The following is a 27,448-nucleotide window of genomic DNA, read 5'->3' as shown; positions in this document are numbered from 1 at the left end:
GAGACCTCGTAAGCAGCCAGCCACTTAACTATGTCATCACCCTGACTGAAGCTAGCTGTAAGGTCTTTCGGCAAGTAGGGTCTAGTCTCCCTGGTTGTCTCCTTTGTCTCGCTGCCACCATTCATCTCAGGAGAGGACCCCCGTTGCAGGCTCTTGAGTTCTAATTCCTTCAGCCTAAGCTCGTGGGCCATCCTCCTCTCCTCCTTCTCCTGCTCCAACTTAGCCAACTCCCATCTCAACTGTCTTTTCTCTCTCCTATCCGTGAGCTCGGCTTCAGTTAAGCTTCCCCCAGAGGCGCTACTGCCCCTTCTGGAGTAGGACACTGGTCCTGGGAGTAAGTTTTCCCCCTCAGTGCGGAATAACCCATCTATCTCCCCCACCGCGTCCTGGTCTACCCCCTCTTCCTCCTCCTTCCTTTCTTGGTGTGCCTCCACCCAAGCCCTAAGACTGGTCTGGAGTTCCCCCTTCCTGGCACCATGCTTGAAAAATACCCCCATTTGCTGGCAGAACATTTTCAACTGTGACACAGAATAGACCTCTAGGTTTTCCAAAGCGAACTCCATTTTGAGTCAGGCAAACCTAGATAACACACCAGAAATTGCAGAGTTGCAAGGGCAACCTAAAGCCACCTCCACCCACCACCAGGAACAAATTTGGAAAAATCAAAAAGACAAATTAGGAGGGCCGCAAGGAGAAAACTCCTGGTGTAGGTTTAGTGTATTACGTTGAATTACTATTGAGTAGCTGCAACCAAGTCAGTATCCCACCGCTAGGCACCAATCTGTTAGAACCTGGGGTAGCCTGGCCTAGGGCAAGACATACATTACAGAGGCACAGTGTAAAGGTTGCAGACCACAAAACAGTAAAACCACGCAATAGCACACAAAAAGAAAACGCTACACCAAAATGTGGAAAAATAAGTACTGCTTTATAAAAATATTATCTTTAGCTCTTCAGTTTTGAAGGACTGGGTTATTTAGGACCCAGCGGTGCCAGGGCACAACACCTGAAACCTTCGTGGGTAACCTGCTCCGGCGTACGAATCACAGAGACACGGGACACTTCCTTCGGCGTCAAAGATTCAAGGTTTATTTACTGCAGGGAATACAGAAGTCACGACAAGCAACACACGTGCAACTTGGGGAGACTGCTTCAAATTGGTTCTGTGAATCGCTCCTTTTATACACAATTTCCCCATAGGGTTACATTGAACACAAAAGTTTATGACCCGGTTCCCACAATCATCCCCCAGAGTGGTCGTTTTGGTCACTTTGAAACACACAAGGTCCGGAACATAAGTGCGGAAACATTTGGTGGTTCCCAACTGTAAAAACCCATCTTCCCAACATTAGTGCATTCCAATCGGTAATAAACAGATCGAAATAGGAACAGGAACAGGTGTAGAGGAAGACGGAGACAGTGGGGAGATCGGAAAGGGTGTAAAAGGGGAGGCATCGAGAAACACGAGATACGGGCATCAAAGGGACGTGCCTAATGAGATGCACGGCTAAGACAATAAGTCCGTGCAGCAAGATGAGCCTCGAGCGGCGCCATCTGCTTTACAGTAGCATCTCCCTCATCATAAAGACACTTACAAAGAACATGTGTCTTCCGTAAATATCTTGGGAGTCCCAGGGTCGCGAAGCGGACCACGTCCGTTCGCTGGCTACTTGAGGGCAAGAGACAAAATGGATGCCGTATCTAAGATGGAACCCGTGGGTACAGATAAAAATACCCACGTAACAGACGAATCGTTTAGGTTAGCTCAGCGAAACTGCGCACACTTACTAAACTCGTCATTTGCGGTTCATAGATACCAGACTCGACCATATTCGTACGAGTCGAAAACACCACTTACAATTGTCACGGAACCTCAGACGCTCCTTTTGCCCTCATGTAGGCAAGCACTAGTCGGAATCATACTCGATATTCATCAGACCATCTAGATGTTGTTGTAGCATAGCTCTGTCCAATCGAGTTCCATTGGTAACAGGCGGCCGTCTCATACACGTTGTAGCACAGAGGCCACATAAGGCAGGACCGCACTGCACACAAAGGCAACACGTGAACAGGAACGCCACAATAACTCCGATAATCATCAGAATCTTCCAACCCCAAGTCGACATCAGGCCCCAAAACCACCCAAGTAGCGTCCAATCCCCTACATCCACGTGTATGGATTCAGAGATCTTATGCAACTTAGAGATGGCTTGATAGACAGTTGGAGCATTATCTGGAATGAAAATGCAGCAGCTCGAATGGATCACCTTACATACCCCACCTCGATCTGCTAAGATGACATCTAAAACCATACGGTTTTGTAACGTCATAAGTCTATCCGCCTGAAGTTCTGTGGTGATATTACCAAGGGCACTGGCAGTAATATTAGCTGTCGATTCTACCACTCGAGTCAACTGTCTCAGGTTCCTACTATTAACCATAGGTCCCCAAAACGGGAGGAAACCCTTGAAAAAGTCTCGTGCCTCTTGACCGGCAGTGTCCTCTTCGCTAATTACGCCTCTCACAACTCTAGTCTTGTGATAATCGGCATCTACAGTAAACGTCGGAGGCAACAAATTTGCAATGAAGCATGAGCCCATGAAGTCAGCGGGCAACCATGCATATGCACGATCATGACAGATGAAGTATGTACCCTTGGCAGCCAGAAACACAGGGGACGAGAACATCGGCAGAATGTAATTTTCAGTGCAAGCACTTGCTCCAAGTCGGGCTTGCGATCTTCGGCCACGACCCATGAGACAATAATTACCAATGTGGGGTACGACCCATATCGGAGGTGAGCTTTTAAGCTGCTTTTCACTCGTGAACACACTATACTCGCCTCTACTCAGGACCCTGTAAGCTTGTACCTCTTCTTCGGGAATAAGCGAGGGATCATAGATATCGCTGTCTAAGTCCTCTATTGCTATCGACAAAGGTTTTTGATACGAGGTAGGACCAGAGTAGGGGGAACGTGGTTCTCGAATGGGGTGGAAACCCAGTGCGCTTCGAAACATTGTTTGAAATGCTCGAGCTGACCCTTGGGAACTATATGGTAACACCAGATATGGAATTCCCTTATCCGTAGTATGCGGCATCAACCCACACACCCAACAGTTAGTAGTGTTAACCACCAACTGATGCTGATGAAGGAGCTGAATAAAGGAATTATTATGGAATTCTGCACGTCTAGCCTGCTCGTGTTCAGGTAGGATGTGAAAAGAATGGGGGGATGCAGTGGAAATAAGTTTAGGGTCAGGTGTAGGAGTAGGTAACACAGAAGACAGAAAACCAGATGTCATATAATACACCCCACCCGCCAAGAATGCAGAAACAGTCAAGAATAACATAAACACTTGAAATATAAAACATTTCGTACGGCTAAGTTGCTGCAGCTTGAATCTTCGAGCTTGAGCTTCTTCTAAGTCCATCAGCTTCGAAAATGCCATTCCCTACGACCGTCCGCAACGTTTCTTGACGCACTTCGTTCTGTGTAGCAATAGTCAATCCCTAGGAGTTCCCAGGAATCGACGGTCTTTAACCTAGTGTCGAGACCTACTATCCAGAAGGAAGTACGCGCGCGGCCCTACGGCCTTTAATTGCACAATATATATATATATGCAAAAACAATGTCTCTCGGCTGTGGAAGCAAAAAGGTATAAGGAATGAAGCTCAATGTATATACACAGGGATAATTGCAATAATATGAATGTTCAAAACTGATCACGGAAAACGGGATAATGCAGTTGTCAATACAGCAAAGCAGGATCGTTAATTAGTCTTTAGTACGAGATCGGAAAAAGTATCGAGTTTTCCCAGGACGTGTCTGCTCGTCAAACAAAGGATCCGTTAGAGAGACAGCGTCCTGCTGATCAGTTGAGTGTTCTGGTCTTGAGTCTTTTGATGACAATTGTTCATCAGAGTCTTTCTGCTGCGCTGAGGATTCTCCAACAGGCTGTGCGTCGCTGAAAGGTACAAACGCCGGCAATCCTTCTGTTTCAGTTGATGCAATGCCTCTCCTCACCCATGGGTCTGCCGGCAAAGGGATAGGGACCTTTTTGGTATGGGTGGCATGCACCCAATTCTTACGCCCCTCGAGACGAACAGCAGTCCTCGTGGCAAGGAGAACCTGATAGGGTCCAGTGAACCTCGGATCCAAGTTTTTCTTGCGCGAAAAGTTCCGTGTCACCACCCAATCTCCAGACTGGAGCTGGTGGCCTGGACCCTCCGTCTGCGTCGGCAGTGCGTCGTGAACCTGTTGGTGAATTAACCTCAGTTTAGCAGTTAAGTCATGAAGGTAATCGATCAACATTGGGTACTCAAGATCACAGAGCATTCCTGGCCTAGGAACCCCCCACACATTCGCAGGACGGCCGAACACTATTTCATAGGGACTAAGCCCTACTCGGGAGTGTACAGTCGCCCTAGTTGACAGCAATGCTAAAGGTAAAGCGTCAGGCCACGAAAGACCAGTCGTAGCCTGAATCTTCGCTAGTTTCAGTTTAAGGGTGCCGTTATACCCTTCAACCAAACCAGCTGACTGGGGATGATTGGCACTATGGAATTTCTGATTAATTCCAAGGCCCTTACACACACTCTTCATCACACTACCCACAAACTCACTTCCGTTATCTGACCACACAACTCTAGGCATTCCGTACCGAGGAAAATATTCCTTCAGTAGGATTTTCGCAGTGGACAAAGCAGTATTGTCTTTGAGAGGATAGGCCTCGATCCACCGGGAGAATGCGCAAACCACTACTAAAACGTATTTCAGATTATTGCATCGCTCCATATGGATGAAGTCCAATTGGATCACCTCAAAGGGACATGAAGGGGGAGCAAAACTGCCAGGAGGAGTTGGGGTTCCTTTGCCAGGATTGTACATCATACACACCATACAATTCTTCACCAGACGTTCAGCACATTTCGTGATACCATCATTCTTCCATACAGGAGACAACAATTTACAGATACCTTTCGCGCTAATATGTGCTAACCCATGCGCCATTGTCACAACGGCCAGCACATACGCATCAGGCAACAACCATCTTTTCTGATCTGACAAATCAATCCAACAACCATTCGCATCCAATTTTCCCGTGCTTTCTTTCCACTTCATCTTTTCAGTCTCGGTGGCCTCATTCTGAATTTCTTTCACACTTTCGATAGTGTCCTCACACATGCTCGATTCTGTAGGCCACCTAACCGAACTCGTCACATACATCCGAGTACTAAGGTTCCGGGCAGTCTCCTTAGCGATCTCGTCTGCAAACGCATTACCACGACCAATATCATCCGTCACCTTACGATGCGCACTACATTTAACAATCGCCACTTGTTTAGGCAACGTCAGTGCATCCAAAAGATCATTCACAAGTTGGCCATGCTGAATCTTCGTACCGTGCGACGTCAAGAAACCTCTCTCTCTCCACAATCGTCCAAAACTATGTGCGACACCAAATGCATATTGGCTGTCGGTAAACACATTCACACGTTTCCCTTTTGCTAACACGCACGCTCTAGTGAGAGCGATCAACTCTGCAGCTTGGGCAGAATTCTGATTCAACCTTGCAGTCTCAACAACAGTATTCATCGTTACAACAGCATAGGCGGTAGTCACATCGCCATTCGGCAACTTAAAACATGACCCATCCACATACAATGTACCATCTGGATCTTCTAATGGAGTGTTTTTAAGGTCCACTCGACCTTTTGTTTCTTCCTCTGTCCTCAAGTAGCAATCATGTTCTGCTACTTCATCTGACTCTGCGCTAATTGGTAACAAAGTTGCCGGGTTCAGAACATTACAACGTTTTATCCGGATATGACTTGCCAGCAACGTCAGCTCGTACCCAGACAATCTCGCACTCGTCAAGTGCTGGGTTTTCGTACGATTCAAAAGAATATCGACTGCATGCGGAACCATCACCGTAAGCATATTATCCATGACCAGTCCTGCTGATTGTCGGATGGAGACCGCAGCTGCCGCTGTTGCTCTCAAGCAACTCGGCAATGCTCTAGCTACTGGGTCCAAGGTCGAGGAAAAATATGCACATGGACGCTGTTTACCACCAAAAGGTTGCGTCAAGACACTTAAAGCACAACCTTCCCTCTCGTGAACATATAATGTAAACGGCTTACTGTAGTCGGGAGTACCCAACACAGGAGCCGAACACAATGAATCACGCAGTTCAGAAAAACTTTTCTGACATTCTTCCGTCCATGGTAAAGGAGTTGAAACATCCTTGCACGTAAGAGCCACCAATGGTTTCGCTAGCAATGAAAAATTAGGAATCCATTGCCTGCAGTACGACGTGATACCTAGAAAGGCACGCACATCTCTTTGGGTTTTTGGCACAGCCATTCGCGCAATCGCTGCAATTCTCTCTGGGGTCAACCTCCTTCCCTCCTTTGACAATAAGTGACCTAGATAGGTTACTTCTTGACAACAATATTGGAGTTTAGAAGGGGACACCTTATGATTCAACTCAGAGATGTTGCAGCAATGACACCGTAGCAATTTTGCAAATGTCCTGAGTATCGGCAGCCACCAATAAGTCGTCGACGTATTGGATTAAGGCCGCACCGACCGGCAACCTAAACGCATCCAGTTGACCCTTCAAGGCTTGACTGTAAATCGATGGACTTTCACAGTAGCCCTGAGGAGCGCGCTTGAACCGGAAGCTGCGTCCACCGAGAGAGAAACCGAAAAGGTCTCTGCTCTCCTCGGCAATCGGGATGCTAAAGAACGCATTCTTTAAGTCAATCACCGAAAACCACGATGCAGAAGCTGGAATCAGAGTCAGTAGCGCCGTGATGTCAGGCACAACAGGGAATTGAGGAACCACAATTTTATTCACCTCCCGTAAATCAATAACAAAACGATAAACGGGCGGTTTTGAAGGATCAGTACGTTTAAGGATGGGCAGTACAGGGCTGTTGCACACGTTTCCCCGAGTCTCTTCAATAACATCTTTCTCAATCAGATCATAAATGATCGCTAACAATGCTCGTTCACCATCAAGAGAGATACGATACTGGGGAATACGTGGCAATCGCACATTATATTTCAACTGAACAACATAAGGGGAGATGTCAAGCAGGCCCACATCATTTGGACCCGTTGCCCACAAAGACGCAGGAAGAGAACTCAATTCCGGTGGAAGCTTATCGAGAGACAAATACATAGGAGAGACAACCCTCTCTCCTAACGTAAGCTTTACGCCCGCGGGAGAACAATACAAAGTTGCATATAAACGTTTAAGCAAATCCAGGCCCAAAAGATTTTCACCACAACCAGTGGTCAAAATTAACGGAGCTTGAAGCTCACGTGGCCCAATTGTAAGGGGCAAAGGGCGCGAAACTGGATTGCTAACGGGGGCGCCAGAGAATCCAACGGAGACATTTGTTAAGCCAGACAAAGGTGCGCCAGGGAGTTTCGAATGCATAATAGAACTTTTCGCTGCACCAGTGTCCAACAGAAAAGGCTCAACGACGCCCAATGTAGCAACTGCGACGTAAGGCCCTCTCTGATCAACCGGAACTGATACCACTCCCTCTCCTTGTCTTTGGCTGTCCTAGTAATTACTGTCGTCAATTCCCTGATCGACGTAATAATCATCTACATTGTACTGCGCAGATCGTCCTTGCGATGATCCACGTTGATCAAAACAATTATTAGAATTAGAAGTGTTATTGGAACGATCATTCTGAGCACCACGACCCCTACCGCGTGACACCTGATGCGAACCACCACGACCTCCTTTAGACGAATTACCACTATTGCGATCATTCAGAACAGGGCAATTGAATTTAATGTGCCCCTCCTGTCTACAATAAGCACATTGATTGTACCCTAACGATGATCTTTGGGAGGAGGAATCATTACGCGGCTGCGATCGATTCGATTGCGACTGCGATCTATTCTGTTGAGATGCATTCTGATTTGAACGCGGAGGATATGCTTGTTGAAGCAACACTTTAGTCTTAAGCTCTTTCGTCTTTTTGTCAGCGCGGTCGTTCTCTTCTTTCTCTCTGTTCTCATAATATTGCGCTGTGGCCAATATCTGAGCTGAAGTAGAAACGGCCCACGCACTCTCTGAATTCTTTAATTTATTGCTCAAATCGGGCAATAAGTTAGAGACAAATTTGTCCACGAATAACCTTTGACCACCCTCAGTGCCCATATCCTGACCACTATGGTCAATGAATGCTTCCTCGAACCTCGTAAAGAAGTCAGAGACACTCTCATCCTTCTTTTGCTTACAAGCTGATAATTTGTCCCAATTTACCCTCATAGCTGGCATAAGAGTTTTCATTAACGTTATTATTCGCTGAGGAAGAGCAGTAATCATCTGCTCAGGTTTAGCCCCACCAGTTTGTAACCCATCCGCCGCCACAATGGCAGCCCAATCACCACCTAATTCATTCGGATGATTTTCCTGCCGAATCTTAGCCCATACAGGTTGCGGTACGACATTGCCGAACAACATATCAATATCGGCAAGATTCATTATTGTAGCGTCTACAAGCTGCGATAGTTCTTTGTAATATCCTGTAGGATTTTTGCGAGGGTCAGGCAAAGATTGCTTCACCTGTAGCACTTCCGAGCGTTTCCATGGGAGATGTATCCATACTCTCTGAAAATGCGGCAGAATCGGCGGTGCTCGGGTGGCATCACCTGGCATCCATACCGGTGGCACTTCACGCATGGGAAACTGACCAGACTCATCTGGCAGTCTTTCAATATCCTCAACAAACAATGCATGAGGTATCGGAGTGGGACGAAAAGATAACAACCGCTCAACAGCACGTCGAACATTGGTATCCACTATCAGTCCATTTGAGAACTGAAGCTGAAGATCAGACAAAGCGGCCAGCACCTCGTCAGGCGCATCAGCCGATATCTGATCGCGAAGGAACTTACACATTTCATCGAACACGTATCTTTGGGTTGGTATATTGAATTGACAAAACGTTTCGAGCACAACACGAGGTGGACTTCTAAGAGGGTTCACCATCCAACCCATCGCCATATTATATAGCGCAACACGTTCTCTGTTTCCAGGAAGCTGACTACGTCTCTGAGGACCATCAGAACCAGCGGACCCATGAACAGGTCCGAGCGAATAAAAGAAACTAGCCGCAAGAGGAGAATTACGAGAACGTGTAGAGGGAGAAGTATAGGACACAGGGCTAACAAGCGAAGGAGTAGAAACAGTAGCAACAGCAGGAGTTAACAGAACAGGAGCAGCAGCGGGAGCAGGAGTATGTGGAAGCGGAGGAGCAGTAGGGATAGCAGTAGGCAAAGGAGCAGGAACAGTCGGAAGAGCGGGTGCAGGTTGAGGAACAGGCACAGGAAGAATAGGCGGAGGAATAGGTGCAGCAGGAACCACGGGAGCTGCGGTACCCTGTACATACGGAGGTGGCGACTTCATAAGATAAGACATTAAAGGATCCTCAACTGGCTCTTCCTTCTTTTCCGACTCCGTAGGCAAAGCGGGATAACATTTATCCACAGTCATACGCTGTAGTCTGTCAAACACTTCCTTATCCTTAACCTCCCTATCACGCTGAAATTGCTCTGCTTTCTTCACTATGGTAGCAACATTATCTCGATGATTTCGTTTAGTCTGTCTGATTTCTTTCTGTCGGGCTTCTTTACGCCACAACCGAAAGGCATCAAACATGGCCGGCCTTGACTTCCTTTCGAACAATTTAATCTCTAAATTATCTAAGATCGGGGCCTCGAAGCTACCATGAGGTGGCCAACGAAGGTCACCGTCCTTCTTCGTGTATTTAATCCAATAATCATTAAAAGTAATCGGGCCTAGCCCATGTTTACTATATAGTTCATAAGTGGGAGTTCCAACCGGAGGTATCGGACACGAGTCCTCCAGTCGGGAATCCGTACCACAAGGTCTGAAGCAACTGAACAAAGTACTACGACCAGGCATCTTGCACACTAGCCGAGTTTCACAAACTTCAAGGGTTACGGGATTTACCAAGTCCCAGCAAAGAACAAAACCCTCGGTTTTTGGCGGCTGCAGTCGTCAAACAACACAACAACAACAAAAACGCTAGAAAAGTGTCATCGACAAAAACACTCTCACAGCGTCAACAACAAAAACACTCGCTAAAGTGTCAACAACCAAGGACTCTGGGAGCGACCCACAAATACTTAACTCAGAGATCAATGGCGTCACCAGGAAGGCCCGTCAATCGTCTCGCTCTACCAAGGTCTACGCCAGGCGCCAAAACAGGTCTACAGTCAGGGCAGCAGTCCGTCGCAGCCGTCAGGAGGCGGGAATCTTCGCGGGAAAAGTCTTCGGGCCACTTATTTCGACAACAGGATCGATGAAGCGGGGTGCACCTTCCCTCGGAGATTTCACACGAAGTTCCTCACGATCGTCGGGCTTGGACCGGTACCACTGATGCAGCCCCACGTTGGGCGCCAACTGAAGGACTGGGTTATTTAGGACCCAGCGGTGCCAGGGCACAACACCTGAAACCTTCGTGGGTAACCTGCTCCGGCGTACGAATCACAGAGACACGGGACACTTCCTTCGGCGTCAAAGATTCAAGGTTTATTTACTGCAGGGAATACAGTAGTCACGACAAGCAACACACGTGCAACTTGGGGAGACTGCTTCAAATTGGTTCTGTGAATCGCTCCTTTTATACACAATTTCCCCATAGGGTTACATTGAACACAAAAGTTTATGACCCGGTTCCCACAATCATCCCCCAGAGGGGTCGTTTTGGTCACTTTGAAACACACAAGGTCCGGAACATAAGTGCGGAAACATTTGGTGGTTCCCAACTGTAAAAACCCATCTTCCCAACATTAGTGCATTCCAATCGGTAATAAACAGATCGAAATAGGAACAGGAACAGGTGTAGAGGAAGACGGAGACAGTGGGGAGATCGGAAAGGGTGTAAAAGGGGAGGCATCGAGAAACACGAGATACGGGCATCAAAGGGACGTGCCTAATGAGATGCACGGCTAAGACAATAAGTCCGTGCAGCAAGATGAGCCTCGAGCGGCGCCATCTGCTTTACAGTAGCATCTCCCTCATCATAAAGACACTTACAAAGAACATGTGTCTTCCGTAAATATCTTGGGAGTCCCAGGGTCGCGAAGCGGACAACGTCCGTTCGCTGGCTACTTGAGGGCAAGAGACAAAATGGATGCCCTATCTAAGATGGAACCCGTGGGTACAGATAAAAATACCCACGTAACAGACGAATCGTTTGGGTTAGCACAGCTAAACTGCGCACACTTACTAAACTCGTCATTTGCGGTTCATAGATACCAGACTCGACCATATTCGTACGAGTCGAAAACACCACTTACAATTGTCACGGAACCTCAGTTTCAAAATGTACAGTTTAGGCACTTCAGTTTGTCAGGGAAGCATTAACTTCACTCTTAAGCTCTAAATCAAATTAACAACCAGCATTTACAGTACATTTCATATGTAGTCAGATCTCTTTAACCAAAACTGTCAGGTAACTCTTATACTTCAATAGCTCAGTGATGCTTTTACTGTACTCTGCTTACTCTACTGCATCTCTCATTACAGCATTACTTTAAACATTGGCAAGATCAGCCCTTATTTTAGCTCAGGTAAACAGTGCCCTTTATATGAATAACTTTACAATTCTCCTCCTTATCTTATCAAAGAGGAAATTGGTTAATACCACTTAATACAGCTTCCCATAAAACTTTGTCAGGGATTCCTCCTGGGCGCTGTACTCTCGGGGCCAGAATCTCAATTTATGGTACCAGTTAATTGTGTGGAAGTCACTCCCCCACATGTCTACCTCCTTACTTGTGATACACGAAGCTGGGATCGTCCTGCGCCAGGCTCACAATGGGAACAGCAACGAAGGGGGTCGGAGAACTGAGGCTGGAGAGGCCCTCAAGCCTCAGAAGGCTTCACAATGCTCACTCCCCCGCTCTCTCCTCCCCACTCGGGCCAGCTCTTCTGCTTGGCGCTCGAGTGGAAGGTATGCCAATTTCCAAATGCCCTCAGGCCACTATCGGGCCTCTTAGCTTCCCCCTCCCTGCTCGGCCAGCTCCTCTGCGTGGCGCGCGAGCAGAGGGAGAAGGTGGGACTCTCTCTCGGATTACTGAGGCAGCCGGCGCTCCTTCGTGATGCTCGGCGGGGCCACTACCCTCGCGGACCTGCGCAGTAGCGCTCGCTCTGATGCTGCTACACTCCGCCCTCGCTCACAGGAAGGACGCGTCCACCCGGGCCTGCTCAATCCTAGGCCCCTCCTGCACCCGGGACACTACAGTGCTTGGGCATGCGCGAGGAAGTAGCGTCTCCACCCTGGAGATCGCGCACTCGCGTCAGCGCCGCCCCTCTCTCTCCTCACCTCCGGGGACCGGGGAAACCACTTCAGGACGGCTCCTCACCTCAGGATCCAGCCAATGCTCCGCACGGCGCCGCTTAACCCGCGCCGGTCAGGGGGCAAAACAGCCTGTCACTTCACTGCCTCCGCCACCACAGGTAGGAAGAGGGACACGGTGGCGATGCAGCGCTAGGGGGGGGTTTCCAGCAGTCGGTCAGCAACCAAATAATGAACTGAACAAGGGGGAGGGGCACCAGGATTAGCCCCACTTCGTTTGGGACCCTTGCTGCTACAGTCTCACTGGGATCCTTATACTGGAACAGTCTCTTTGGGATCCTTATGCTGGGCAGAGGACTACACCCTTTAGTGCTGCAGTCTCCTTCTCCTGGTCACTTCCCTACTCTTCCAGTCAAGGGATTGGACAGGCGCCCAGGGTCTCCAGTAACCCTCAACAGCGGGGTCAGGACAATTAACCCAGAGGGGGTAGGGGGGGTGGATCAATAAGGTAGCTTCCCAGTCTAGGAGGTCAACCCTTTGTCTAGCCTCTTCCCACTCTTAGCTACAGCCTGTCCTCCAGCTGACTCTCTCTGGCAAGACAAAATGGCTGCCCCGCATTCCGCCTTATATAGGCTGACCCTCAGTGGTCCAGAATGGACCAGAAGGTTCTAGAATGCCCTATGCTAGGCTATGGCCAAGTTCTGAGTGTGGCAGTTAGGGCAGTTGGCAGCCACCATTTTGTGTGGTGCCAACTTTCCTGTCAGAACAGGCCTCTGGGCCTGAGGTGAAAAATTATGAGGGGGGGAAAGAACACCTATCCCCCTGGCCAACACCTATAAAAAGTCAGTGGACAAAAAATTATCAAGGGTATGAGGGGCAAAAAGGGGACAAAATAAATAATAAATAGGAGGGACTACGTCAAAAAGCCAGACAGGTCTAACAGGAGGTAAGAGAGGGGGCGCTGGTTTATTAACTGAGAGGTTGCTCCTATAAATGCATGCAATTCCACCGCCTGTCTTGCTGGACCTGTCAAGTCTAATGATGCAGTAGTTGTGGGGGAATAGGATATCCATGATAGGAGTAGAAGATTCAGTTAACCATGTTTCAGTTAGGATGACTAGGTCAAGGTTCAGAGTAATGATGAGATCAGCGACCTCCGAGGAGTGTCTTTGGGCCGATCTACAGTTGAGAAGTGTGCATTTGAGTCTGGGGGTGCAGAGGGAGGAGGAGGGATCTAGAGTGAGGGGGACTTTAGTGAGGTTGTTGGGGACGGAGCCTCTGTTGTTTTGCGTGGGGTGCCTGAGGGGGTTGGAGAGAATCGTAGGAATGGACAGGTGTGTGGTGGTTAAGAGGTTTTGGCGAACCGGGACATATGTGCGGAGTAGGGTGTGTATGTCGAGGTCCGATAGAGTGTTGATAGTGCGTCAGGGGCGGTTGGAAGTATTGCGAGAGGGGATAAAGGTCCAATGTGGGGGGTGAGTAGGATGTGAGGGGGATATATTGTTAGGTGGAGAGGTGGTGGTGGGAAGGGGGACTGCAGATCTAAACCCCTGTTATAGGGGGCTGGGTGTTTGTGCTGCAACAATCTGTGTGTAACCTACAGAGCGCAGTCTCCAGTGCCAGTTATTTGCACCTGCTGCATAAACATATAATGTAAAGGATAGGAAGTCAATCGCGGTATGATTGAATATCCGGATTATGCACCTGCTGCGGATATTTGTGTTCGACCTCACATCGCCATTTTCTATTTCAGTGAGACAGATCCTTCAGTTTTACATCCACTGCAGAGACTTTTCCTTTACCTGCTGATGTCCAATTCCTTTTCAGTAAGAAAGCTATTGCTGTTAATATGTGGTCTACAGAGAGTTGTGTATGGTAGTTTGTGTGTCCGTCTGTGTGTTTGTTTATTCTGCAGATCAGATGCTCTCCTCACAGTAGTGGCGCAGTAGGGGGGCAGCCCTCCCGGGTTGCATAAGTTTTGGGGGCGACAGTCTCCCCCCGCCCTTACCCACTGTCATCATTGCAAACGCAGGGATCGCCAGCAAACCCCGTCCCTCGCTATTACGTGCGGCTGTCTGCACTCAACAGCACCCAGGTGACACCTCAGGGTTTCAGATCAGGGTCCGACTGGCCGATGGCAATCAGGCAGTGCCCGACGCGCTGGTTTGACAGGTCAGTTGAGCGTTCTGAACGGAGGGATTGAGAGTAAGGAGGAGACCCACTGGTCTGAACGGAGGGATTGAAGATGGCGGCCGCAACAGTGGCTGAGTGAGGTGCTTTCTCTCGGCTTTCTCTCGGCTCCGTTTGATTCCCTATTACCCCGTTATAATTGTGCTTCTGCTTTGACCAGGCAAACTCCGTAAAAGCTCCGTAAAAGCTCTGTGTCGTATTGCGGAGACAATTTGCAATCTACAACCTACAGTCTACAACCTGCTGAGGGCGGCAAAGTACGGGGCTTACCGGTCTTGTAGCTTCTGGCGTTCGAGACAGCTGCTTTGCTCCGACCGCCTGCTCCAGCCTGCTCCGACCGTTATGCTTGTCCTGATCTCCAGCACTGTTGGGCGTCGGCTCGATTAGCTACAGCTGTCCCGGATTCAACCACGAAGGTGCTGGTGTGCTTCACTCGGACTGCTGGGCTCAGCGAGGCAGGCTGTTTCTCTGTCTCTCTTTCGGCTTGCACCATCAGTTTGGGCCCCCGGTGGAATATTGGAAAATTGCAAAATAGTGAAAAGCTACATAAAGTAAGTGAAGAGAGCAATTCCGCTGCGCAGAGGAGCGCAGAGGACCTAAGGAACATTACCGGGCATTTGTGAGTCTCCTGGGTCCCCAACGCTGCAGACTCGCCGCGCCGCTTTGCAACACCCGGCGGCCAGCGGCTGGAGATTACAGCTCCCAGGGAGACTTGCGGCGACTTCCGGTTCACCGCCTCAAGAGCAGGATGCTTCCTCCGCGTCGCGGGTCGCGCGCGGGCGGCGCCGGGCGGAGCCCGGGCAGAGGGCGGGCCGTCTGAGGCAGGAGGAGGCAGGGCCGGGCCAGAGACCCTGTGAGTAACAAACTGTGCTGTGCTATTTTGCTGGAGCCATGTCGGATAAGGCTGTGGGACTGTACAGGCTTATACCCTGCTAAACTGGTCATAGGATTCCTGGTGACATCCAAGGCATAGGCATAGTCATTGCTGTTAATCAACTCCGTTACAGTTTCTATAATGTCAGGCACAAAGAAAGATAAGGTGGTTACAGGGGCAGGCTCTATGAACAATTTCCTTGTCAAAATGGTGAATAAAATCAACGATGACAGAAGGGCTTCTTTGGGCAAAGTTGCTTCTCTAGATCATGACCTCCCTCCAGTAAGAGCAACTACGCCGGAGGCATCCTCAGAGGGCGAAAATAGCACTGTCTGTATGTTAGGGGAACAAATCGCATCTAACTCAGCTAGCGTGGTAGTAGCTTCGATCCATCAGGCCCCTGACACTATAACGCCTGATACAATAATGCTAGATAAATTATCGTCTGACTCTGAGGAAGAGGTAGTGGCAGAGGTAGCGGAAGGAAGCAAAAAAGAGAGACCTGTTAGAACCTGTAGAAAGCAGCAAAGCAAGAGGGGGGGTAAGATCACCCACAGGAGAAGAGGGGACATTCACTTGCCCGATAGTCACACCTCCCCTAAAGCAAAACTGAGCGCAGAGAGTAAAAAGGATACCAGCATCACCTTGAGTCCTGAGCAGTTTGGTTTACTAATCAAAACCATTGAGGCCACTTTTGACTTAAAACTTAAGGATTCCATTGCCTCCCTTGCGGCCAAATTGGATACCGCGAACACTGAGATAAAAAGACTAGGAGGTCTATTGGACCAGCAGTTGGCTAATTTAGTTAAGGCTAACTCCCCACTCCCTTCAACTAGCACAGTGAGCTCTGAGGTGGTGGGGATAGATGCTACAAAAGCTGCCAATCCATCTACTATGATCCCTCAGGTAAATAGCACGGATAACAACCGTATTGTCCCCTCAGCCACTTGCTCCTCGCCAATAGACTCGGCTATAGACACGGTTAGGAGCCAGCAGAGACCAGGCCTCTCATACAACACGAATGCCATACAAAGTAGGCGCAATAATTTCATTAATCTACCCCCGGATTGCGCCCCCTATGTCGTCGTGTTGGCAAATGTCCCAGTACATACCCCAGGCTCTACTGAGCCACAAGAGGAAGTTCACGACTCACTCAAAAACAAAGTAGTGGCTTGGCTGAGTGTTAAATGTGGTTTCCCTACTAAATTTGCAGGAGACATTATCACGACTAGGAGGGTAAATTGGATTGGTCCCTCGAGGAAAACTTGTAGAGGGGATTGTGTGGTGGTGAACTTTAAATACCCTCAACATGTGGCCACAGTACTCCTACGGGCAGCATCTCTGTTGGAGGACAGCAATGGTATTCAAGTGCGTCCGTTAGGGTATTTCTATAATCATGTCAACTTTGCCTCCTTACCCAGACAAAGACTAAGTCCATTCACCCCGGTGGGGCCCAGATCGGCTCCTCTAAGTTTGGTTCAGGGACGCGATAATCATTTTTCCTATGGTCCACCTATTGTAACACACAACAGATTTGATGCTCTCTCAGGTCTCGACCTTTGCGATTGACGGGGTGCCGGAGAGGGTACAGTGGACGATGCCTTAGTGGATTTAATACCAACGGTTCATGTACCTTCTTCTGCTGCGGATGGTAACAGTATAACAGAGATCACAACTGCTAAAGGGGACACGGTTAGACTGTTATCCTGGAACATCGCTGGTTTGCGGTCCAAGAAGGGAGACCCAAACTGGGAAAATTTCGTAAAGCTCCATGATATCATCGCTATTCAGGAGACTTGGGACATGGACTGTGATTACTGGCTAGACGGCTTTACTTCTTATTTTGTACCTGCTTTGCCTTCCCCTGCAGGCCGGAACAAAGGAGGCCTATTGACACTGGTATCGGTGAATATCAAGGGCAAAATTACCCTGATTGACTGTGCCTCTCATAATTTCCTCGTTCTGGAGATAAAATTAGAGGACAGCTGTAAATTGCTCCTTGTTAATTGCTATAATGCACCGAACGGTTCCCCTGAAACTGTGTACATTACATGGTTAGCAGATTTTTTAAGTCTTTATAGAGTCAAACAATCCACCGTGTGTCGATTTATTTTAATGGGCGATTTTAATGTTCATTTGTGCTCACACTGTGCCCTAGGGGATGAAGATGGGCCGGATAGTGTGTCCTCCCCTCACCTAGAACATACACAGAAGGGTTTGGTGCTCGAAAATGTATTACGGGAAAATGAGCTGTATGAACCAGAATTCTACGATAAGAGTACACGGGTTGCCACTTATACGGGAAGGGCTTGTGACTCGATAATTGATTTTATTTTTGTCTCAAGAGGCTTTTTGGACTATGTGATCTCATATAATGCAATTGCTATGCCTATGAGTGACCATAATCCCGTGGGGTTGGAGCTAGTGAGTAGCTCCTTTTTGTTAAAATCAGTTGTCACCCAGCGGTCTATATTGCATGTTAAGGACAAGGATCAGGGGAGAAGAATTAAATGGGAAATGGTTGTACCCGACAATTTTTTCTTAACCGTATCCTCTTCAGTTTCTGATGAATTAAATATGTGTGCCAACCCGTTAACTGGGAGTAAGGAGGTTATATCTTCCTTCGAGGGTGTTTGTAGGTTTGTGTCCACTTGCCTCACAGCCAAAGGTCAGAGGGGCAAACATAAATCGGTGAAAGGTTGGTTTGACAAAAATTGTAGCAAAGCACACAATCACCTCAAGAAAGCCCTCAACACGCGCCCAAGAGACAAAGTGCTAGTCGCACGATTAAGAAAGGATTTTACTTTGGCCATTAATTTGCGCAAAAATGAACTAAAGAGTAAAGCCTGGGAAGATTTAATGGATAAAGCCACCCTAAAAAACAGTGCTAAGTTTTGGTCAATTATTAACACTCCTTTACTTTCAGGTGACCAAAACTCAGTAATGGAATTAAATATCTCAGAAGAGGACTGGCTCCGCCATTTTGAAAATATTTATGATAGTAATAGGGAGCTGGAACCTTTCATAATCCCTGCTATTGAGAACCCCTTGGAGCCTGTGAGCTTTGACATAACTGAGGTACTTAGAGCTATAGAGGATACAGCAGGACGCAAGGCCCCGGGACCCGATGGAGTGCCAGCGGATATGTTCAAGGCAAATCCGCTGTTCTGGGCCAATATTTTAACAAAAGTTTTTAATGCCTCTGCCGTAGTGGGATTCCCTCAGACCTGGTCTTTAGCCACAGTTGTGCCAATATTTAAAAAAGGGCAGAGAGGAGATCCGAAATGCTATAGACCGATTTCGTTGTTGGACTCCTCGGTTAAAATCCTAGGAAAGGTTGTCCTAACAAGAATATCCGCGTGGGCCAAGGGGAACAATATCCTGTCCGAGGCACAATACGGATTTAGGTCAGGGAGGAGTACAGAGGATCAATGCCTCAATCTCCACCTCATAATCTCTAAATACACCAGAGCTAAAGGGGGAAGTATATTTCTTGGCTTCATGGACTTGTCCACAGCTTTTGATCTTGTTAATAGATCTAAGTTGTGGGCAATGCTCCTGAAGATGGGCCTCGATAGCTCCTTGGTACACTTCCTGGCAGAGCTCCATAAAGATCTGAGGGCCCGCATCAGAATAACAACGGACGGAAAGTGTACCAAGAGTTTTCGATCAACTAGAGGGGTCCGTCAGGGATGTATACTCGCGCCAATGCTGTTCACGTTATACGTGAACTCATTGGAGGATGAATTAAGGGCAGCTACAAAGGATATTCCGAGCATGGGGGGTGCACCAATTCCGGTGCTCCTCTACGCCGATGATGCAGTGCTAATAGCCAGGACCCCAATTGCCCTGCAAAAGTTACTCAATTCCTTCGGTAACTTTATGTCCAGTCTTGACCTGGTGGTGAATAAGAACAAATCGCACACTATGTCAGCAGGATGTGGTAAACTAAAAGAAAAAAACTTTTTTGTGATGGAGAGGCTATTACAAATGTTAAAGTTTTTACCTACTTGGGAGTGATATTCGACCAAAGGGGAACCTGGACACCGCAGTTATCAGCCAAAGCGAACGCGGTGAGAAGCTCATACTCTGCAATCCTGGGATTCACTAAAAGATTGGGGGGGAACCTATCGAAGCTGTCCTGGCTGTTTACAAAGCCAAGACAGCCGCGATCGCTAGATACGGGGCTGCAGTCTGGGGCTACGCTAATTCTAAATGCATCCAGACAGAGGAAAATAAATTTCTTCGTTCTCTGTTGGGTCTACCACAGTCAACTGCCACTCACTCTTTACATCTTGAGCTGGGTTTGGGTTATATTTTAGATATAATTAATCTCGCTCCACTTCTGATGTGGATTAAGCTTTGGCTTAATCCAAATCTTGGCCTTAATCATAGGATAATCAAAGACTGTCTTATGTTAGATCACAGGAGGGATATCCAGTGGCTGTCATATGTCGAGTCCTTGGCCGCAAGTCTGGGACGCCCTGAAATCTTTACCAGCCCAGAATCCCTGTGTAAAGCAGATTTGTTGTGGGTTAAGAACAATTTCATCAGATTACGTATGGCCGAGCGTGAAGCGGATGAATTATGTAAACCCTCTGTGAGGGCTCATGTATTGATAACCCCATCTTTTGAGTTGGCTCCTTATTTGGCAGTGGTCACTAATTCTTTTCATAGGTGGCTACTGTCCAAATTCCGTTTTAACCAAATTTATATGGTTCTGCGGGACGAGAAAGACTGGTGTAAGCTCGAGGACTCGTCCCCATGCAAATGTGATGGTTTTTCCCCTCAGGATAATGCGCATTTTTTGTTCTTCTGTTCCTTTTATCACGAACCCCGTACTCGATATTTAAAATCAATTCTGAGGGAGTTGGGCTTCACACAGTACAAGCCTGCGCTGTTATATTTACAGATGTTGCATTACCCTTTGATTATGTATTGCACCGCTAGTTTTTTGGCTGCATCTGTTAGATGTAAGAGATCAAGGTTAAGATTGGATTCACAACTGAGGATAGATACTTGAATTCATGTTTACTGTAATGTTGAGTGCAAACTGCAAAGAATTCTGTGTAAATAATGCCTTTTTAACTTGTTTTTTAAATTCTATTTACTGTTTAATACTGTATTAACTGTTTTTAAGATATATGAACGTATGATATTTGTTGTAGAATACTTTTATGATTTTAATTAATCGAATAAAGTGGACTTTGACTTTGACGTGCAGCTGTCGTGGGGAAGCAAACTCGGGGACCTCCGCAGGCGGCCAAAGATCTAGCTACACCACTGCCTCACAGTTAAATAGATGAGGCTGTTTGTGTGCCTACTGCAAGATCTTTATCCTGTAACCAGGGTCGTACTGGGACTGTAAAACAGGCCCAGGTACCAAAATAAAAGTTACCTCATTAGCGAATTAGACACCTAAAAAAGTGGCTCATGTTTTCAAATTGGGGCACTGTTGAACTTGTAAAAGTGTTTGCAATGTCTGTAAGACTATGGACTTCAGTTTGCTGCAGTGAATGTTTGTTTCAATATCGGGGAAATAAACAGGAAGAACTGCCCCAGCAGACAAAAAAACAGACCATCTGACACTGCCTGATTGCCCTATAGGGCAGTCTGACTCTGCGTCCAAGCAGGGCTGTCTTAACAGCATTATACGCCCCAAGCAATGCAGTGCACTGGGCCCTGCCTACACAACCACTCACAGGTATGAAAAGGTTTGACAGAAAATTTGTGTTAAATTGTTTTCTGCATGGGGCCCCTAGGCTCGTGCAACTGTCCAGCGTGCCCATTCATTAAGACAGCACTGTCTGCAAGTCTGCTTTAGTTTGACTTCTACACAGATTTATTTGTAACCTACAGGCAACAAGATCCGGCCCCAGATAGCTGCACTTTGTGTATGTAACATTCAAAATATATGTTTGCATCCCTGCAGTCCTAATGTTGAAATCACCCACGATAAGGATGGCAGTGATATACATAGTCAAGTTCAGCAATCTTCTCTCCTTACTTTGTGGTGGCAGCCTATGTGTTGAACCGTTAAGCTGTTTCGATGTATTGCAATCCTTGGCTCAATGTTTCAAGACACAGCTCAGAGTTCTGACTACATTCTTTGTTTATAAATCCAAGTGAAAGGGAAATGTTCTAGACCATTTATATCAGTGTTTTTTTATCCACTTTATGTTTTACTAGCTCTGGGTGCAATGATAGGCAAGTCAGTGGTTTTTTGTCAAGAAGGCTGAAAATCTACAAAATGTTTTAAAATCAAGTCACCTAAATGACCACCATCCAGAACTAACCGGACATCCTGGCCAAGTCGGACATTTGAAAGGGATGCGTCCAGAATGTCAATGGCTGCTTAACAGGAGCCAAATGGGGTTCAAGTTGCCTTTGGGAAGGGACACAATTTAGAGAGATTTGTTACTTTTTCTACTGGTCATGGTTTAGTATAGTAACGTTATGTGGTTGTGTCATAGAAATGGGTTTACTATGGTCGCCATCTTTGGTATGAGTTGGAGCATTTAATGGACACACTGTTTCACCAGTTGACATTAAAGAAATTTAAGGTAAGGGTGTAATTCCAATTTGCTGGAATCATAAGGGGTCTACATACGGGTAAAATTATTTCAGAATCAGGCAACTGGCTTCAGCCAACCAGACTCAAACTGAGGTTGAAATGGTAAAACGTCAGTCTCTCTCTCAGGCTGAAAACAAGACAAAGGGCCAACAAAGAATTGGAGTCCTAGAATGTATTTAGTCAGTCTTCAGTCCTTCTGCAAGGAGGATGTTGTTGGACTGGTTATGACGAGTGACCATGTGGCTCCTGTGAAGCTCACTTCTTTGGGTCAGCCTCAATGCAGGTTTAAATCCAGTGGGCTTTACTTTCTATCCCTCCTGCCTGTGGCCTCATCATCTCAACACCATTTCTGTGTTACTCCAGTTCCTAAATCTCAATACCGGCTACGTCCAATTGTCTGCCTTATGTAGTCTTCATGTAAGTTCTTAAGGAAAAAGTGTGGCACAGGTATAATCCTAGGACCAAAAGAAAGAAGACATGGTGCCTGTCATAGGCAATACACCTAAAGTGTTAGACATATGCATTATGTTCAAGAGCTCTCTGGCAGCTTAAACCATTCTTCTCTTAAAAAGGCCAGGTTGGGTCACCTTAATAATCCCTTTATCACTTTTTATAAACTCTCTGTACAATCATTGATATGATAATGTTCAAATATACATTTGTAGGCAAAATTATCCAAAAGCGTTCACACATAATTTGTATCTCTTTTTGGAAAAAAGAGTAATCAACGCTTGCTTCATGACCGCTAGTGAAAAAAGGTTATACAATTGACCTGTTTTAGTCAGTACATAAAACAACTCCTATTCCTGTGCAATTTCATTTTTACAAATCTGAATAAAAACTCTATAGGTCATGTTTTCTCCTTTCCTCAACTTGCCAAAAGTCCACAAGTAATTTTCTGATAACTTAACCATTCAAACTAGAGGAAGTCCTCTTTTTCGCGCTTGCTCTCACTTCTGTCTAATATAGCATTCTATATGAATAATGCAAAACTCATTTTATCAATGTATAAGCATTACTGTTGGAGTGTACAAACTACACATCTTTATTTTCTACAGCCTGCACGCTGAAAGTCTTTCCTTTCTCTCACCCAAAACCCAAAACTCCATTTTGGTCCTGATAATGGCAGTCAACATTTTGCTAATATTAATTTTATGCATGTTATTATTGTACAATCTCTCATTATTCACCAAGGAGATATATGGTGAATGATGAGAACGTTGTAGTTGCCTTGTATTTATTTATTTAGGCTTAACAACAGGATTTTGCCTAACTCCTTAAATATGCATTTTAAGTTTATGAAACTTCTCCCAAAAAGGATGAACCTTTCACATTTCTTTCCATGGAATCATGGATTTTTATCCTTTGAATATGAAGTAATTTAACTCTAGAACTCGAATGTCTTACATTTGTCTTTCATTTACCCAACCTGCTATTTTCTGTCAATAAGGTATTGAGATCTACAGAGACATCAGGCTATTTATCTAAGCTATGTCCTGTTGATAAAACTACATACAATTTAGATATATACAGAGTTGCAAAACACTTTGGGCCAGATGTAGGTAATCCCCGATTACCGATTCTTAAATACCGAATCATACCGATTCGGTATTTAAGAACTGGCAATCGGGATGTAGGTATATTTACCGAATTAATTACCGAATCGGTATGATTCGGTAATTAATGAATCGGTATTTACCGAGTCTGTAACTGCCATTGTTTCCTATGGGCCTTGAGGCCCATAGGAATCAATGTCAATTACCGAAACGGTAAATACCGATTCGGTAATTGGGGGAAATATTGAAGGGTGGCAGGGTGTCACTTTGACACCCTGTTGCACCCCTCAATTGTGCATGGGTGCACATGTTGCTGACATACATGCCCTTAGGGCATGTATGTCTGCAACATGACACTGTTTCAAAAGCAAAAAATATGCTTTTACATGGTTTTCTTAATTTACCACCAACTACTAGTTGGTGGTAAATTAAGAATTCTTAAACCCTTGTAGCACTGAAAACAGTGCTACCTACATCTGAAATTACAGAATCGGTAATTTTACCAATTCGGTATTTTACCGAATCGGTAAAATTACAGATTCTGTAAAATTACTGATTCTGTAATTTTACATGCCCCTACATACCAATGTCCAAATACCGGTCGGAAACGGCCGAAAATCGGTATTTTCGGCCGTTTCCGAACGGTATTTGTACACCTACATCTGGCCCTTTATCCGTTATGTCTCGTGAACCGTTCTTCACCTAAGGTGGGGCCATCATCAACATGTGACCTCATTTTAATAATCATCAAAAAAGTCGGGAAAAGTTATGTACTACTACAACTGTTATTAATACCAAATTCACATGTTCTGGATATTGCACATATCAACCTTCCAGTCTCATTTCAAAGGCTTCTTTGAGGGCAAGCTGTGAAGTAAATGTGCATGTGTGGGAAAATGGGCTAGTGGAGTGATTCAAGGAGAAGGCTACATCTGCCTGTAAGGGACATACATACTTTCAATGTTGTATGTTTTCTGGTCCTCCCTCAATGAAAGTCAAACTTAAGAACAATTGACATTATTGAGAAACTTCTTAAAACTATAAGATTTAATGTGGCAGGTGTCTTTTCCATGAGATTATCTAAAAGTACTTTGCTGCAAAAAGGGAAGTGAACCACACAAATGTTAATCTTTTGGTTTTTCCCATTTTAATTCTTCAGTGGAATGATTTTAGTTTTTTATTATTTAGATTTTATTGGAGCCAGGTGCTATTCAGGATGTACTGGCAGCAGGGAGCCATTTGCAGCTGCTGGAGCTCTTAAATTTATGCTCCCACTATCTTATTCAGGTAAGACCTATCATTGATTTTACTTACAGTTTATCCTAAGGGATTTTTTCTTTTGAAAATACTAGGTTGTATGAAAATTGTGTGGTAATCCTAAATGAGCTAACAAAGTGTCTTCCGATCCACATGCAGTGGGCTTTATTTGTTTTTGAATAATTCTCAAGGGGTTCTCTTGTGCACCTTGTATGGCATGGAACGATTCACTACAGAAACTGCAGTAAATATACAAAAGAGAGAAGACAACACTTGAATCAAACTGTTGTGATGCATATTTTATGATGCTCGGCAGAGCTGCCTTTTGGTAAAAGCTGGAATCAAGTGTCAAACTTTGTCTTAGTACCATTACATTTTTTAAATAGAATCCCAATGAACCAATATTTATTTTCATGAAAACTTGAGTGGTAATTCCACAGGGGTAGGTAGATGACCTCTAAATGTTTTTGTCTGGGTTGTGAGAAAATCCCAGCCTAAGGGGTTTGGGGCAATCAGAAGTTAGGGTGCCCACATTTTGGCATCTCGGGTCTTTTGCTTCTGGTATCCTGGACCCTCCGTACTTCAGACCTTTAAACCGGAGGGTTGCGTATTCCTTTAAGCACTTCACTCACAGGATAGCAGGTCCAAGCAGTCAAAGGCGTACTCAAGGATGTATGAAAGGGTAGAAATTCAGGACGCAGGAGTCAAAAAAGTAACATTCAATAAATCAGTCTCAAGTCTGTGTTTTTTCTTCATAAAGAAAATGTTATTTAATACACACAAAACTAACTACTCCACACAAAATTACAAATATATACAAAATGGCAGGTGAAAAAAGCAATGGGAACACATTTTAATTGGCTGAAAAGTATATGGGCACATGGTAAAGAAAGGTCACAGAAATAAATAACCCCTTAAATGGAGTCTAGACCCGATAGATTTGGGGCACCTTTCATGTTTTATGCACCAGCAGACCCCAACTATTACCTCCTTATTTGCCAATAGCAATCGTGGAATGTAATCATACAAAGTCTGAGCTATTGACTGTGTCAAAGCGTATTTACCATTCATTAAATAATCCGAAAACACACATTACTATACCTATTGACAGTTCAGGATGCCAATACGATTCTGAACTATATCTGCCTTTCACTATTAAAAAGCCATAAATATGTTACAACACACTTTTAATAGTAGCATTCAAAACAGTGAACGTTTAATTGAAAACCATATTTTTATTGTTGTACCCAGTTGCTAAGCAACCTTTAGAGACTCACAAACTCAAAGGGTCCACATACTCTAAATTTTCACCTAAAGGTTATCTGTTGGAGCACGCAAAACCAACCTACGTCAGTCAGTGGCATAACAAAACTTGAGGCCCCCCTCCAGACCCAGCCACGAGGTCTCAGGCCATGGGCCCGCTGCCCGTGCACAGTGTCAACCCAGTCTATCTACTGTGCTGAGGGGGCCCGCGTCACATCATTAATGCCAGGGTCCCAAATTCCTTACCTCAGCAGACCTAGAGGATTATATTTTAAAATCAAGTTAGTGGAATACTAGGAGTTCCACGACCCAAGAAGAATGAGGAAAGTTTTTCTTTGATTTCCATCTCAATTTTAAGACATTAGAAGTCCATCAACCATTTAAGTCATACTCATGAAGGCATTAATTCTTAGACTAAAAGTCGAATCATTTATTGACTCCCCAAGTGTTGTTTTTAATGAAAAAAGTGAGATTGTTGTTGTTCAAATTATCGTTTACTTATTTTGTCACAAACATTATCCAGTAGCCTTTGCTCAGTTCCCAGACAAACACGCTTTATATGTTTAAATATTTTTTACAAAATGTTTTCTAAGTCTGTGTCAATCTCATTTTAACCAAAAGATCAAAGCAGAAGCCCTCATAGGATGCCCTTCTGCAAACCAGCTTTCCAACTTTCCAACAGTTCATGAACAATGAGTACTTCTGTTTGACTGAATTAAACTGAAAGTGCATTAATTATACAGTTGTACAAGCAGACATTGAGCAGCTGCTATGCACTTAAGTTTTTTCCCTAATTATTGGGACCTTCTGGTTGTAGGAGAGTACAACATGTGGGGGTGTTTCCACATCTGCAATTTTCAGATATAAAAAGTAAAACGGTATTTTGTATGAAAGTGCAGCATTCACTTTACCTTTATTAAAAGCATTTATTTTTCTCAATTCTGCACAGCATTGACAAAAAACGTTGGCAAAGTCAGTATATTGTACAAGCAGGAGCTAATGGCTTTACCAATGCTTGTTATTTTTATAAATCAAAAATGTTTATTCCAGATATATATTTCGAATCACAATGTTACCCTAGTATTCTATGTAAGTTTAAATGTACACAATATCAATTCAAGGCATCTACAGTGCAAAGAAAGGTATAAGGGATTCATTAAAACAGGCGGCGCAAGTCACCAAAAGAGGAGTAGTATTTAAGGGGAAGTATCACAGACAGTACAGAAATTATACGTACGGGCAGGGCTTAATATGTAAGCTAGGAGGCAATGATTTTGATTGATGTTAAGAATTTCCCTAGGAATTTTCAGATTAAATCTTGCAATCATTACGTTTGTAGACTTAAGTGGGGCAAACTGGCTTGTGCTGGAGTTT

The 27,448-nt window shown here is 45.5% G+C and overlaps 1 protein-coding gene across 2 annotated transcripts in view; it reads left to right on the top strand.

Annotated features, from left to right (window-relative positions):
• The window catches only part of KLHL32 (kelch like family member 32), a 911,371-nt gene that overhangs the window by 404,751 nt on the left and 479,172 nt on the right, over positions 1 to 27,448 (top strand). For both annotated transcript variants that reach the window (XM_086926629.1, XM_086926630.1), the window contains exon 5: positions 24,743 to 24,841. In XM_086926629.1, the coding sequence (XP_086782755.1) occupies positions 24,743 to 24,841 (99 nt within the window). The remainder of the gene's footprint in view (positions 1 to 24,742; positions 24,842 to 27,448) is intronic.

The sequence above is a fragment of the Lissotriton vulgaris genome, chromosome 6, assembly GCF_964263255.1.
Source record: "Lissotriton vulgaris chromosome 6, aLisVul1.2, whole genome shotgun sequence".
Lineage (NCBI taxonomy): Eukaryota > Metazoa > Chordata > Amphibia > Caudata > Salamandridae > Lissotriton > Lissotriton vulgaris.
The sequence above is the reverse complement of the archived record's forward strand: the minus strand, read 5'-3'. Positions and strand labels throughout refer to the sequence as shown.